Here is a 16,810-nt window from a genome sequence, read left to right on the forward strand (position 1 = left end):
TAAAACTCCTTTTATTATTGTCACACAGTGGTCTCTGCCAGGAATTTGCCAAGGCTCTGCCCCTGCATGGAACTGAGTCACTGGTACTAGGCAGGGGCTCAGAGCTGATGCCTGGGTAGGAAGAGAATAGTCATCCAGCTAGGATTGAAGAAAGAAGTCATATGTATCTGTGCAAACACTGAATTCATAAATCCACCAGTGTCTCCAAATGAGGGGTGGAAGTTTTTCTTGTCTCAGTGTATTCAGCCCATTGCTTGAAGCTCTGTGACTTTTTTACCCCCTTAAAGGCACATGAACTATTTATTATAACCTAGAGTCACCTGTATCTATGGGAATGGGAGAACGGCCCACAGGATGGCTCTGGGCTCTAAAAGTCTTATTCTGGCCCTGGCATATCATCCCCCCAGGTCAGTGTGTCCAGGGCTCTCAGATACCAGGACTTTGAAGCCCTAATCCAGTTTGCCCACTGAATAGAGATCATGGCTAGAAAAGAAACACAAGGAAATCATGTGTATTGCCCTTCCCATGTTTGCTAGGGAAAAGGGATTACATAAGATAAAATCTATTAATTTGTGTGTTTTTGCAGTGTTTTGCTATAGAAATTTTAGGTGCTAGCACTGTTCTCTTGGTTTCCTGATGTAACCCTAAATTTTAATTTGTTGACAGTTTATACTCATCATCGCAATCATCATTAAGCACTTACATAGCATCGACCATAGGTACTGTCTAAATCTAGTACAGATCATCATTCATTCATTTATTTATTTATTTATTCACAACCCTATTATTATTTTTCAGATGAAGAAACTGAGGCAGGGAGACAGAGAGGGTGGGTGGCTTGCACGAGACCACACACTGGGATTTAAATCCAGGCAGTCTAATTCCAGAACCATACTCTTAATGAGCATAATATATGGCCTCTCAAAGACTTACAGACACTTAATTCAAAGGGCCCTTAATATAACATTCTGGGATTTCCCAAGTCTAGCTAAAAAGGGCCATATTTTTGTATATTATTTTTATGTATGTGCTCAAAATATGTAGTCTGTACTTAAGGATATTTTTGCTATAAATTTTATTTTTATTGCTACCTTGAAGTGATAGTTTATTGATATTTCAATTCTAGTCCTTTCTACTATCCCTTAATTTTTCTGTGTTTTTTTTAATCTTCTCTCCAAAATTCCTTATGCCAGAAGTATGTTTAAACATGGAAGAGGCCAGTGGACACATGAGAAGAGATCACGACACAATTAGAAGTCTGTTGGTTTGGTAAATTTCCATGTTGTCCAGTTGGAAGAAATTTTTCTTGTAGCTTTGGGTAGAATTTGAATGAAGCTATTCTTTAAAAAAGGAGTGTGTTGCTATATTATTAATAATCTTTAGATAAGATTATGCAGGGGTAGGGTTTCTACAAGTTCCCTTGATGATTTCTTCCATATATTATACATTTGTACTTGGGAATTTCTTCCTACTGTGTATTTGAAATCCTTCTTACACAGCAAGTTAGCATTATAAAGGAAAATGGACTTATAATGACACTTCCATGAGCTACCCTGAGCACTGCCTTTTGAGTTGTTCTTGCTGTACAAGCAGTCCCCACCCATTTTTGGATGCAGCTTGTATTCAAATAAAATGGAAACTATCCCATTTTCTCATTTGAGGTGGACTTGAATTCCACCTGGTGTCGTGGAAATAAAAAAAACAACAAAAGAAGTAGATTTTTTTTAATATTTCAAAATTAGTGGGGTTTTCCAATTACGTGGCATAAAAGTTTGCCCTATCACCTAAGCAAGTAGCTTGGGCTTCAGAGACCCTGGTGGAAATCACTCTTTAAAACTAGAATGAAAGTCCCCTCCTACTCTCAGCACTCTCTAATTCAGTGAGCTAAATATAATGAGACCTGAGCCACATTTGCACACAAAACTCAGCACAGCAAGATTCTTTACATGCTCAGTTTGGGCTGCTGCTGTCCAGAGATCCATGCACTGAACTTGGTGGATTAGTACATGAAACGGAGGTGTTAGGCAGGGGCAGCTGTGGGAGGGGGAGAGAGCCCCTCACCTCTTTCCTCTTTGCTGCCCAGGTATGCTTCACAAGGCTGCTGGAAATGGCTGCACTTCACCAAGTTCAGGGAGGGGCCCTTTCTGAAAGCTTGGCAGAAGGCTCACAGGCCACAGAGCAGGGAAAGGAAAGTGTTCCTCTACCTGAAACTAATCACGTAGCTGATCCCAGATGAGAAAACGTCTGCTGCAGAAAGAAAGAAGTAAGTGCCGTGGGGGATCCTTGAAAGACTATGAGGTCTCTGGGGAAGAGAGAACAGGCTAGAGCAGGCTGTCCCGTCTCTCTCTCCAGCTTCTCTCTCCAGGGCTGCTCTGGCAGCAGAACCAGATGGAAATGTCACCTAATGCAGAGTGTTTTATTCCTCCTGGTCTACACCCTGCCTTATACACTGAAAGCTCCTTGGCAACACCACACAGAGGTTCTTTTCATTTTTAATTGAATCCTAAGAGGTATATATTTTTTTCTAGACATGCCAGCTCAAAGTAATTGCTAGAACTCCCAATAGGGCTAATCAGAGATTCACTGAAAATAAAGATGGAGAAGAAGACCTTACCCAAAGGGTTTCTTTCATTCTGCTCAGAAGGCTCTTGCAGTCCAGGGCCACGATCACAGTCCTTGGCATTGTGGGCTATTAATAGGAGCCTCAAAATAAATCCCTGCCCAGGGAGATAAGAGAAACTGATTGCACTGCCTGGGTATCTCTCCTCTGGTGACCAGACACCTTCCATTTTCATCAGCTGTTTATCAAAACCAGATTAATGAAAGAATAATCAGATCAGAATTGTTTATGCCTGTCTTCCTCTTGAATTACAAATGACTTTCATGTGCTGCTTGGGCAAAGGACTGTGACCTATAGATGAACTAGGCTTCGTATTTCCTGCACCTTGTCCTGAACTCAGAATTTTGCAAAGACCACAGTCGTTGAGCTGTTGCTGATTATTGATCTAAGCAAGATAGGCAAGGCTCACCTCACTGGGGCTGTGGATACGTGGTAATAGAGTCTATCTTTCTGATAAGTCATAAGTCACTAATGGGTTATTTTGAGCTCTCCCAAGTGGAAGACAATGGAGCATTTAGTAGGTTGTGTGGTTACGTAAGACATCTCTTTCCAAACAAAGAGGAGGCAGGACATCCAGCCAAAGGATTGAGTACAGGAGGCTGTGTGGTCTGGTGGTTCCAGGGAGAGACGTGGGGCCAGGGCTTCCTGGGTTCAGCTACCAGCCGAGACTCTGACTCAGGAGGAGCAGAGCCAAGTCTCTTGGCTTGAGGCAGATAGACTGTAAAACCCAGGAGGGAGAAAACCGCAGGTCTGTGCTCAAGGACTCTGGGGGAAAAGCACATTTTGAAAATTAAAAAAAAAAAAAGATTACACTGTTAAGTTACAATTTGGGACTTTTTCAACAAGAAATGAGCATTTTTCCTGCTTATTGCCTGACACGTCCTCCTCTGGGCAGCAGTGGGAAGCCAAGCCAGTCTCTGAGGGTGTTCTGTGTGGGATGAATAGAGAAGCCGGGTCTGAGCAAAGTTAGTCAACCTTGGTGAGTTGTCACAAGTAATGCTCAGGGAGCCCGACACTGGGGGCAAAGAGATTCTGCATGAATTTCTCCCTTTTCTTACTTTCTACCTTCAACAATACAATGCCCTCTTCTGAGATAGTAGGACGAAAAAACCCTTCCCTCAGACTTCTGGGTGCTTCTCTTCAACCAGTTTGAGTAGAGATTTGCTCAGCTACAGACCCACAAGGGGTCCCAAGTGTCAGTGGGAGCAGGGGATGCTGGGAAATGCTCTCCAAGTTCCACCAGCTCTGAAACTGGTTCTTCTGATCAGACAGAGTAGGTGGCCACCTACATGGTTGGGTTTGGAGGACTAGTGGCAGGTGTCTCCTCCCCGGCATCATGCCTCATTTCTCTGGGCCTAAAAAGTCTTCTGATCTTTAGGAATATGCTATTACAATGAAAACAATATTTATAGAGCTCTCTGTATTGAAAGCCTTAACCCCCAGCATTTGAGTTAACAATACCACAGTCGAGTCTCATATAAAGGGGACAGGAGATAAAGGAGGGGCAGATTTTGCTGTGGAATGAGGTTGGAGCAAGGAGGGGGACTAGCAGTCTCTTCTCTGGAAGAGTCAAGAGAGCCCAGGAGAGAGGTATATAAATCCCAGAAGTGGACGTGGCCTTCTTGGTCATTTTACCCAGAGCTGTCCAGGGCAACTTTAAAATCTAGGTGCCAGTGAGTGTGAGGGCTGATTGCTCTTTCTCTAACCCAAGCTAGGCCAGATGGCATCCAGGGTTTCACTGGTGGTCACCTTATACAGGCCCCAAATATACTCATGAAGCCACTCCTCCCTCCATTTGTCTAGGTGCCCATACCCAGCTATTGGTTAAATAGCCAAGCTCAATGTCCCATGTCTTAGGCTTCTCTATATTAAAATAAAGTAAGCTCTCTCTTCTTTTTCAATTGCATAACCATCCTTTGGTCACCTTTATTGCAACGTAGAAAAAAATCTTAATAAAAAATTAAAAGCCTGCTTTTGCCCATAAAGGTCCCTAAGGGAACATTGTCTGTTCTGTAAGAGCCCACGAATTCGATCCTGAATGGAAGAGAAAGAAAACTTGCATTGAGATTAGTGCCAACCTTAGTCACCTATTTTTCAGACTCTGGTTCCTCTATTTCTGACAACTCACTGTGGCCAGCACACCACTTTCAGGCATTCCCTTTGTAACCAATGGCCTAATAAACACATGCCTGAGAAGATGTAGGGAGACCAATTTGCGGTGGACTTCATGAGATTACAGTCATCTTCTCTGGTCCCAAGTGCCACTGCTCCCTGTGGCCCTTGAGAGACATCCTCTTACTCTTTACAGTCACACCTGGTCTGGCAATGACTGCCCAGGGAGAGTTTCTGAAGAGAGGGGTCTAAGTAGGAATGCAAACAGAGTAAATGGAACGCCCCACACAGAGGCCAAAGTCTCTAGGTTTAGGGACTCCAAAGTGCCCGCTGACATCTCATTGTTCAGCCCCCTCATCAGGTATGATCCAAGCCTCCTCCACAGTTCCTGGCCGCAGCAGGTGGGCTGGACCCCATCTCAGAAACCTCTGCCTCCTCCAGCAGGCTTCCACATGGAAGAGGAAGGACAAGCCAAGGTCCCACAGAGGAATCTCCAGGCCTCCTCCCCACCACCTCATCCCCAGGCAGAGAATCTTGTTAAACAGAAGACTTCATGCCTCAGTTGAAATCTTTGTACTTGGACTATTGCCCTTGTATCTGCTCTTCCCCAAGAATAACAGAGGAGTGTGTGTCCCACACCTTCTGGTTAAAGGATCTTCCCAAACAACAACAAAAAGACTTGCTCTAAGAACCCATGCTTTGGAATAAACATATATAAATATTTGTTGGAAAGAAATGACAGAATGAATGGTCTCCAAGCTGGCATGCCTATCATTAGTTTTATGTTCATTTGCTTATAATATGATTTTTTTAAAAAAAATACCATAACCAATATTAGTCCTGCACTTCATAAAGACTAACTTATAAATGATATAAATGTGTCAAATAAAAAATAATTTACAATAATTTATTATAAACTATAAAGATGGACTCTATTAAGAGAAAAAAGTAGATTCCTGGTTATAAAACTTGCTACAAATGTAAAGATTCATGTATTTCCATATCCAGCCTAGAGAATGAAGCTCCAGTTGGTATTTCCCAATTATGCTCAAACATAAATGTTTTTATTATTCTTGAATGAGAATCAGCAGGGTCAAGCATACTGAAGGTATTTGATAGTTGGTTTTTAAATAAATAAGGATAATGTATCAAAGCTCAATACAGTGTTGTTGTTTTTTACAGAAAATCAACATTTTCATTTTTTTCTGTTTACTTCTTTTTTTCTCTTTTTTAAAATCTTTATTGTTGAAAGTATTACATATGTCCTCTTTTCCCCCTCATTTACCTCCTCTAGTCCACCCCTACCCCCCACCCCAGGCAGTCACTACCCTGTTGTCCATGTCCATGGGTTATGCATATACGCATACAAGTTCTTTGGTTGATCTCTTCCCACCCACCCACCCACCCTCCCCTGCCTTCCCTCTGAGATTCCACAATCTGTTCCATGCTTCTATGTCTCTGGATCTATTTTGTTCATCAGTTTATTTTGTTCACTAGATTCCACATATGAGTGAGATCATGTGATATTTATCTTTCTCTGATTGGCTTATTTCAAAAGTTTTGTTTTTTAAAGTTGGGGTTACACATGCTTCTGTTACATTAAATGAGAAGTAATAGGAAAATATGGAGAAAGGTCTCAGCTCCTACTTCTGCCTGGGAGAAGAACTGAGAGAAGACAGCTGCATTCAAGAAACATCTAGATGTATAAAGCAACAAACCCAGCCAGCACACCATTCCATGAGCTAGCATCAGTAAGACCTGGTGCTATCTTACAGTAAAAGCAGAATTTCTGTTTGAGGCCCATTTGCTAATGTTTCTGGTTTATAAAAAGGAAATCACAGAGGGAAGAGCAAAACAGAGCTACTTTGCTAGTTGGATGTGGGGACAAGAGCTTGCATCAATGAGAAATGTCACAAGGCACGTAAAACTCAGCTAAGGAAGGAAGAAACCAAATGTGTATTAAACTCCCTCCATGAGCCAGGCACTTTGCTAAGTGCCATTTCATTGAACTTTCCCATGATGCTGTGAGACAGTGATGTTTTTCTCCACTTTACAGAAGAGGAAGTGAAAGACTAAATGGTTTAGCCAAAATCACAGAGCCAGAAAGTGACAGATGTCCAGCCCTAAGACCTACAGCCCTGACAATCAGGATAGGAAATCCAGCTCAGAGTGTGTGTCCCAAGTCAGCCTCTCTTTCCTTTTGCATTCTACAAGCTTTTCTAACTAAATTAAACAAAAAGAACCCCTGCATTTTATAGCATAATCAACTATATAAATAGCCTCAGAGTTGGTAAAAAGGACTCCTTGTGTTCTGATTTGAAATGGGCTAGGCCAGCTGATTTTCTATGTAATTAAATGTATACTGTGATGGAACATGTGACACTCAGCATGGATGCCTTTCTTTAGACCAAGCTTTACTTGGCATTAATGGATATAAATGAAGATCAGCGTTCTAATTACCTTTGGCAAGATATTTTCCAGCTTCGGCTCCCTTTGCCTGGGGAGCGTTTACCACCTTAACTGCTACGATAGGTGTAGTGTACCAAAGTAAAGATAGTCCCTGAAACAATGGGGTCAAAATGAATATTAGTTCTGGTATATCTTAAAGCCAGATTTGTACATATACCAGTTCATATGCAATGTTCCCGCACTTTAAAGCACATCCAAACACAGTGTCTTCAGGGATTATGAAAATTTTATTAACAAAGAAAATCCGCATGATACACATCCCCTTTAAAAACAACCACCTCAGACACAGAGGTAAGAACTGTGTTTCCTAATCACTATTTCATCAATGCCGGAAGAATGAAACCACAGCACCAAAGCACAGACCGATATTTTTGAAGGGGATAATCATTTGAGATAATAAATTACTAGAAAATCAGAAGAAACAAATCAAGATATTCATTTTATAGGCTGGACCACTGAGTCTTTATCCAAATAATGTTTCCACTGTGGGTAAATGTACTTGGCCATCCGCTCTTTTTTTAAAAAATATATTTTATTGATGTTTTTACTGGGTATGTGCCCGCAACCAAGGTACATGCCCTTGACCAGAATCGAACCTGGGACCCTTGAGTCCACAGGCCGACGCTCTATCCACTGAGCCAAACCAGTTAGGGCCATCCGCTCTTTTAAAAAGTATCCTGAATATACAGTGTACATCTAAAAAATGATAGAGTTATTTGAGGATAGTCAGAACTGGGAGCCAACATGACTTATAGAAATGTATGGCTACATAGCAATAGGCCAGAGATAATCCCTACAAAAGGTCAAGGTATACTTCCCCGATAGGGTATGATCCATTTAAATTCTTTTCTGATTTTCTTTTTCTCTTTCTTTATTATATGTCTGTGTGTGTGTGTGTGTGTGTGTGTGTGTGTGTTTAATTGATTTCAGAGAGGAAGGGGGAGGGAAAGAGATTGAAACATCAATGATGAGAGAGAATCATTGATCAGCTGCCTCCTGCATGGCCCCTACTGGGGATCAAGCCCACAACCCTGGCATGTGCCCTTGACAAGAATCAAATCCAGGACCCTTCAGTACATAGGCCAATGGTCTATCCCCTGAGCCAAACCAGCTAGGGCATGATTTTCTTTAAATACTGCTCACCATTGTCCCTCAGAATTTCCTTTTTATACCCTCTACCCAACCCTTTACTAAAGACCTATAAACATATTCAAGATACACTGCATGCAAAAAGGGAAGTATCCTATATAATAAAACCTTAATATGCAAATCAACCAAATGGCTGAATGACTCGTCACTATGGTGTGCACCAACCACCAGGGGGCAGATGCTCAACGCAGGAGCTGCCCCCTGGTGGTCAGTGTGCTCCCACAGGGGGAGCACCGCTCAGCCAGAAGCCGGACTCACAGCTGGTGAGTGCAGTGGAGGTGGTGGGAGCTTCTTCCCGCCGCCCCCCCCCCCCCCCCCCCCCCCCCGCTCCTGCAGCTGCGCTAAGGACCCCTCAGGGTCCCCGACTGCGAGAGGGTACAGGCCCGGCTGAGGGAAACACCCCCCCCACCCCAGTGCATGAATGTCATGCACCAGGCCTCTAGTAAGAATAATAAAAGATTCTGATGTCCTGGACATGAACAGAGAACACACATATAATGGGTCCTGGCCATCAGAACAAACACATTGACGTGCGCAGCTGGGAACCAACCCCTCAAGAAAGAATATAGACTTTTAATCCAAAGAAGGAGAAAAGTTAGGCCTGTGACTTGACTACAGTTTCTAGGGCCTAGTATAACTATATTTTTAGGCCTGGCTCCAAGGAGCTGCCTACACAAATTTGGATGGAGCGGGGGAGGCACAGATGGTGGTCATGTGAAGGCACAGACTGATCGAGTGGGCTCGGTTACAAAGTCGGTACATTTAGGCTGCTGTATTCCTCCTATTTCAAGTACTGCCAAGTCCAGGCTGTTTCCCCTCTTTCCAAAGTCTTGATTCATTTAATTCTCCTGAAGGAGGTGGAAGAGGAGGAGGATTGCACAAATCTGAGTGTTTTATGGTTTAGAGGAGACAGTCACCATCTTGGCTTCCTGTCAGATTTTAAATGTAACATTTTGCTAAGTGTAAAGCTGTGTGTCTGTTCCTTTTCTGTTGCCGTTATCGGAACTTCAATATTTGCAAAACAGAAACTCAAAATACTTCAAATCAAGCCCAAAGCAGTTTGTTATTCACGTAACACAGTTCTTACACATATCAATACACAGTGAGTTCACAGAACAGGAATCTTTTCTTTGCTTCTTTCTTTTCTTTTCCTTTTGTTCCTTTTTTAACTTACAACTTTCATTTCTTTGGTCGTTTAAGAATGATTCGATTACACAATAGCAAAATCCCCATTATATATATATATATATACACACATATATATATAATATTCTGATTATTATCAAGCTTATTGCCATGTTAGTTCTTACTGGTTGCATTATTTAGAAAAAGCAAGTCCATCAGCTAAAGTATTTTGCTATTTGAAATACCCTGTGAATCTCTTGTAAAGCATAGAGCACCTTAGTAATGTGTAGAATTCTAACTTTTGAATATAAAAATCTGTAGTGTTTGCTATAAAACATTGTTAAAGGTATTCAGTGTGTGCTTCCAGTGGTGTTGAATTCTTAGGAATTAACATTAAAGCACTAGTTTCTCACTCTTTAAAGAACAGCCTACAACATTTCAGATTCTCAGTCATTTTCTTCTTTATATAGAACACTGTCAAAGTCAAAATGGATTCAATTATTGAGATTTTTAGAAACAGGACACAAAGTATTTTTCAGGTCATCATCAGGATGCTTGGTGTTCTGTCCATGTAATTCTTGTGTGCGATCAAACATCTGCTCCAGAGTCTTATCCTCTAATCCCTCCAATGTGCCTTCTTGGCCTAAGCTAGTGTATAAGAAGGCCATTTTCAAACAGCAAGTCAATACATAAAAAGGTTTTAACATCTGTTAATCAGGCGTTTTATCTGGAGGACATAAAAGATTGTTATAATCCTCCAACTAATTGACTTAACATTTTTCTTTGGTTATTTTTTTCAAATATATTTTTATTAATTTCAGAGAGGAAGGGAGAGAGAAAGAGAGATAGAAGCATCAATGATGAGAAAGAATCATGGATCGGCTGCCTCCTGTTCGCTCCCCACTGGGAATCTAGCCTGTAACCAGGCATGTACCCTGACTGGGAATCGAACTGTGACCTCCTGGTTCATAGGTCGATGCTCAACCATAGAGCCACACCTGCCAGGCTTATCAGAGTATTTACATTGTGTAGAAATCAACACTATTCTCACCATCAGTAGAAATATTCATCTATATTCCAAGGCAAACAGGAAAATGTTTTTCTTTTAGGGTAGAATTTTATAATTAGTAAAGTTTATAAGCAATGTGGAAAGGCAACTTGAACTCAATTATTATCTTGAATTTCAACAGAGCATAATAAGAGAAAAAGTTCTTGGTAACATTCATGGTGCATGAATTTGCATTCTGAGCTCCTTCCTTAAAACAGTGACATTGTTCCAAATTTAATAATAGCAATATTAAGAGAGAAAAGTCTCTCTACATAGGGAATTTGTGCTTTTTTATGTCAGTTACTTAAAAACAAAAACTACCCTCCAAGTCAATGTGCAAATGCTCAATCAAATAAGGCCTTCCAAACGTTTTAGCCTCTAGGTTTCACTGTGCATACAAATCAATAATAGGATTGCATATCAAATACAATTTCCTGAATGAAACACATGGGCATTACCCAATCTTCCTCAAAAGTACTTAGCTGCCAAGAGAGACACTTCACAACCTATCACAAAAGTGCTATTTGTATAACCATTCCTGTTACAAATGCTCTTGTGTTTGTTTAAATGAGTATATTTAACCTGCGCTATTAATTAAAATTGTTTTCTCCCTTATAAAGCGCGGCTTTCAGGAGAAACCATCTTTAAGCCTCTTCTCTGTGAGAGTCACATCTCCTAACACCGACTGTGCTGCCTAAGTTCAGCTAGGGCTTGTTAAATAGACTTCTGAGCATAATTATAATGAACAATTAGCTTGAAATTGGTTTTAATGATTTGTTTTAGATGATAGAATAGAAGCATAATGTGATTATTGTAAGCCTTCTACATCATTAAGAATACAACTACTACCAACTTTCAATTATGGAGACGCAGACAATCACCTGAAGCATTTAGTAAGTGATCTACTTACAGAGCCGAACCCAGGCAGCTGAGGAGAAAAGGCTGCTGCCCCAGCCCAGGTGTTCATAATTATTGAGCCTTTTGCAAAAGTCTCTTCCTTTTCTAGTCTGCTCCTTTTACTTGTTTCACTCCTCGAAGACATCTCTGCCATGGAAAATAGAGATGTCTGGCCGATCAGCTTTCCCCGGCCCTGCCTTTCTCGAAGGCATAGTGAGGACGTCCAGGTGGGAGGTAGGAGGCCTGGAAAAGACTCTACAAAATTGAGCACGTGGGCCTGAAATGGCAATTTGCACCTCCAAACTAGACTAACAGGAAAGAAGATTATACAAGTAATGGATAAAATGAGTATAAGGAATAAACTCCAGACTGTGAAGATAAATCTATGCTAGCCTTTCCCCATTCAGTGTCCTTTTACTGTCCCAACGTCAATTTGGATCTCATTTTTCTCATAAGAATTTGTAAGAAATACTATAGAAAACTTGAAGAAATGCTCTTTCATTTTCTGAAAAATATAAACATATTCCTTTAGAACCGTGAATAGTAGTTATTGTCAGAGTTTTTACTCTCTCTTCTTTTTCTTTTGTTTCTCTTTTAACCTCAGCTAGTCAGTGTGCTGTTTTTCTCTCCCACCTTTGAGCAAGAGTGTTAGACCTTCTGCTGCTGGCCTTCGGAAGTTGTGAGGGAGTACATCCTGTCACCCACATAAAAGACCTGGTACCTGTGCTTCCACATCACAAAGCAGGCCAATAGGCACACAAGGCCACACACCAAGTTAAGAATCATCTGGGTGAGTAAGAACACTTTGAAAGTGAAAGTGATGCTGGTACAGTCAGTCACATCCCGGTACACAAAGGTCCTGCTGAGTGGCTCGGAGGTGGGCACTTTGCAGTGGCAGGCGTCGAGTGCGGTCCCACAGGTAACCCGGTTGAGCAGTGAATAGTGGTGGGCAGCAAACGCTGCGGCCAGCACACAGACCATCAAGCCCAGGGCGCTCAGCAGAAAGTACAGTAGCTGCAAGAAAGCAGAAGAAAACCTTTCTGATTACAAAGTACATTGAATGGCTCTTGAGAAAGCTAATGAATAAAAGCCGTTGTTTTTTTTTCTTCTCTCCCAGGAAGTTCCCTGATGGAGGAGCTATCGCTCCTCAGAAACTAGTACCCAAGACATGGAAGTGGCTCCACATTTGTCAGTGAGCAATCCTTAAATGCTCATCATATTTTCATTTGTCATACAGATGTTGGGTGCTATCCATGAACGGAGCTGAGGATATTAGCTTGACTGTGGATGTGTGTGTGTGGATGTAGCAAGCAGCTTCAATGAATCCCAAACACAAGAGGCATCTCTAAACGGCATGCTGTGCTTGTTTTGACCTCAAGAACTGCTGATGTAACAATTGAAACAAGAAAAGAAAGTAAAGAACAAATTTCTGCAATGTAAATTCTGTGTTGGCCAAAATTGGCAATAATTGGTGAACTAGCAACACAGGTTAACAGAAAAGATTATGTTTGATGCAGTAATTGCCAAACTGTGTCCAGGAATAGCAGGGTCCCCAATAAGCAGTTGCTGGGAGAAAAAAAAATAAGGCAGGTGACTTGATGTCAGCTTCATCACCTACAAGTCTCATCCCAGATCCAACTATGTAGTTCCTGAGCATGAAAATAAACTCTCAACCTTCCCTCTGCCACCAAGGTTGAACATTGTCGACCTACATGTTAGCCTTGGAATGGAAACGTCAGGTTAAAGCTCTAACTCTGCTGCTAAAGAAACCTGAAATGTCTGAACAATTTAAACATTTAGCTTATACCTAAAGTATTTTGGTCAAAACTGTGAGTGCTCATTGACATCGCCACAATAGAAACCATTTTACAGAACAAGAAATGTTCTCGTGATTGATCTCATTAACTGGACACATTTCTCTAAATGGTTCTGTCTATCAAGGTTCTAAATAAGGAAAAGAGTCCCTAGCCTTTGGGACTAGTATATTCAACAGAGTGCAAGATTTATATTACTACTAGAGGCCCGGTGCACAGATTCGTCACCAGTGAGGTCCCTCAGCCTAGCCTGTGGGGATCGGGCCAAAACCAGCTCTCCGACATCCCCTGAGGGGTCCTGGATTGCAAGAGGGCAGTTCTTGAGTGACACACCCCAGAATCAGGCTCCCTCCTCTCTAGTTCTGGGTGCGTCATCAGAGAACCGCAGCTCCCAAGTCACCACAGCTAGGCAGCTCCTGGATTGAGTATTTGCTCCCTGGTGGTCATTTCGCATCATAGGTACTGGCCCATTGGATGGTCAAACCGTCAGACAGTCACTTAGGCTTTTATATATATAGACAAGAGGCCCAGTGCAAGAAATTCATGCATGGGGGGTGTCCCTCAGCCTGGCCTGCACCCTCTCCAATCTGGGACCTATTGGGGGATGTCTGACTGCTGGTTTAGGCCTGATCCCACACAGGCCTAAACCTACAATTGGACACCCCTCTCACAATCCAGGACTGCTGGCTCCTAACCGCTTACCTTCCTGCCTGCCTGCTTGCCCCTAACCACTTCTGCCTGCAACCCTGATCACTCCCTAACCACTCCCCTGCCAGCCTGATTGACACCTAACTGCTCCCCTGCTGGCCTGATCACCTCCAACTGCTCTCGCCTTCTGGCCTGATTGCCCCCAACTGCCATGCCTTGCAGGCCTAGTCACCCCCAACTGCTCTCCTCTGCTGGCCTGATCTTGCCCCCCAACTGCCCTTCCCTGCCAGCCTGGTCACACTCAACTGCCCTCCCCTGCCAGCCTGGTCACACTCAACTGCCCTCCCCTGCCAGCCTGGTCACCCCCAACTGCCCTCCCTTGCAGGCCTGATCACCCCCAACTGCCCTCCCCTGCCGTCCTGGTTGCCCCTGACTACCCTCCCCTGCAGGCTTGGTCCCCCCCCCACTGTCCTCCCCTGCTGACCTGGTCATCCCCAACAGCCCTCCCCTGCCGGCCTGGTTGCCCCTAACTGCCCTCCCCTGCTGACCTGGTTGCCCCAACTGCCCTCCCCTGCAGGCTTGGTCCCCCCCAACTACCCTCCCCTGCTGGGCTGTTTTCCCCCAGCTGCCCTCCCCTGCCAGCCATCTTGTGGTGGCCATCTTGTGACAACTTTGTGCGTGCCACCTAGGCTTTTATTATATAGGATAGTTAAAAGTTGCTCCTTACAAGGAGCAGTTCCAGTGAATGTGAACTCCCCAAAGTAAAGTTAGTTCCAATCATGTCTAGGTTCAGAATAAAGTAGCTCTGAAAAGATTATGCCCTCCCCCACCTCCAACTATATGTAATTCAAATAAAAAAATATATCTATGATTATAAAATATGTGTACAAAAGTCCTTCAAATGAGTGATTTTTCCACACATTAACAATTTCAAACGTTTCTAAGTCTTAAAGACAGAATATTTAGCCCTGGTCAGTGTTGCTCAGTTGGTTGAACACCGTCCCATGTACCAAAAGGCTGCTAGCTTAATTCCCCAATCAAGGCACATGCCCAGGTTGTGGGATCTGTCCCCAGTACGAGGCATGCAGGAAGCAGCTGATAGAAGTTTCTCTCTCACATTGATGTTTCTTTTTCTCTCCCACCTCTCCCTTTCTCTCTCTCTAAAATCAATAAAAACATATTTTTTAAAAAAGATAGACTATTTAAAATGTTATTTTTACTCTGAGTGGTGTGTGTGTGTGTGTGTGTACATGCATGGATGCACATGTAGTTGCTGGTGTCCTAAGCATGTGTCTGGTGTGCCTGGCAGCTTGACTGTACATCTGGTTTGCCTTGATTGTACACTTGATTGTACACTTGAACAGGAAGACAGTGGAACTGGTTAATACCATTTTGTCTTAGCCAAGGATTGCATGAATTCGTTGGATCCTCTCATCAAAGCTATCTTAACCATGCACACTATTTCTAGTTTTCAAATAATTTGAAGGATTATCAAAAATAATCCATGTTTCTTCACTTGTGAAACAGTTTATTGAAACATCTTACATCTCAGGCATATAACAAGAGTAATTTATACTCAACACATTTATTCTACCTTGGAGAAAGGGAGCCAGATAAATACAAAATGGCACCTCATAAAATTTAAGAAGGAAATAGTTAATTTGTGTTATTAAATGTCATTGTCTTGGTCCTATCCCCAAGATTTTCAGTGGTCATATTTCCTCCCATCACTGGCACACTTAGGCTAAAAAGTGCAGGTTTATTTTGAGGGATCATTGGGAAGAATATTTGAAATATTCTGGGTTGTTCTAGAATATTTAGGCTTGATGACTCACTTCAAATTCTTGGTGCCAAGAGCCAAATTAAATTGTGCTGGCCATGTTGTGTGTGTGCGCGTGCCCATTGCGGCTGCCTTTCCAATGCAGCCAACACAGAACTTGGAATTATTTGCTCTGGGAACATGGGTACATCTACGACTTTACCAGCAGGGAAGGCTCAAATTAAAGAGATAATCTTCCACCTGAGGATCATATACTTAGTAGAATGGCCCAAAATTGAGTTGTCTCTACATATTTTATTGCCATTAATGGATGGAACTGGAAAAGGGAGGGTCGTCTTATAATAGCCTTTCTATCTCCACCACACACACACACACATACACACACACACACATCCTTAGACAGCAGATTTCTACAGCATTTATTGGGGCAATATCTAGAATTAATGATGATAATCCCTAATTCTCAATCTATAAACAATTGAAATAATTGCAAAAATATTGTTGTCTTCATAATCATCACAAAAATTCATTTGTTAAAATGAGAATTGTGTCTATTTTTTTAAAGATGACCTTTGGCACAGAGATCAAAAGATTTGCCCAGTACTTGGTGATGGCTAGGAGCATGGACCAGGGCACCAAACTGCCTGAGTTCAAACCCCGGTTCTCCCCTCACTGGCTATGGACCTTGGGCACATTAAACAATCCCAGGTGTACCTCGGTTTCTTCCTTTGTAAACTTGGAATGATGATCATAATAACTTCACAGGATTATTATAAGGATCAAAAGAGCTGGTATTTGTAAAGGGCTTAGAACAGTGTCTGGTGCATAGTAGCACTATTTAAGTATTTGTGAAAGAAATAAACAAATTAGTAGAGATGTAAACAGCTGTCAGATCTCAGGACTCGGGCCATCAACTCTACTGGCTTTGTCTTATTCTCTGCCGTGTGGGAGGAACAGTGCAAACTGAGCTTATTGAAAGAATGTAAACATTTAAACACGGAGATTGCTCAGTTTTAATTGAGCATCTCAAATGTGCTCGCAGCCTGGGAGAGCACAAACCCTGGTCAGCGGTGCACACCTCACACATTGGAATTCTGCTTCTCCCACTCCGTGAAAGCATCCGGCCAAGTAAACAAACAGGAGTGAGC

The 16,810-nt window shown here is 42.3% G+C and overlaps 1 protein-coding gene across 1 annotated transcript in view; it reads right to left on the reverse strand.

Annotated features, from left to right (window-relative positions):
* Positions 1–9,394: 9,394 nt before the first annotated feature.
* SSPN (sarcospan) overlaps positions 9,395–16,810 on the reverse strand; it is a 35,095-nt gene continuing 27,679 nt past the window's right edge. The window contains exon 3 of the mRNA XM_070410529.1: positions 9,395–12,434. Coding sequence (XP_070266630.1) covers positions 12,069–12,434 — 366 coding nt within the window. The 3' untranslated portion in view covers positions 9,395–12,068. The remainder of the gene's footprint in view (positions 12,435–16,810) is intronic.

This window comes from Myotis yumanensis, unplaced genomic scaffold (assembly GCF_028538775.1).
Source record: "Myotis yumanensis isolate MYYU_CA2020_CCGP unplaced genomic scaffold, mMyoYum1.0.hap1 SCAF_3, whole genome shotgun sequence".
Classification (NCBI taxonomy): Eukaryota; Metazoa; Chordata; class Mammalia; order Chiroptera; family Vespertilionidae; genus Myotis; species Myotis yumanensis.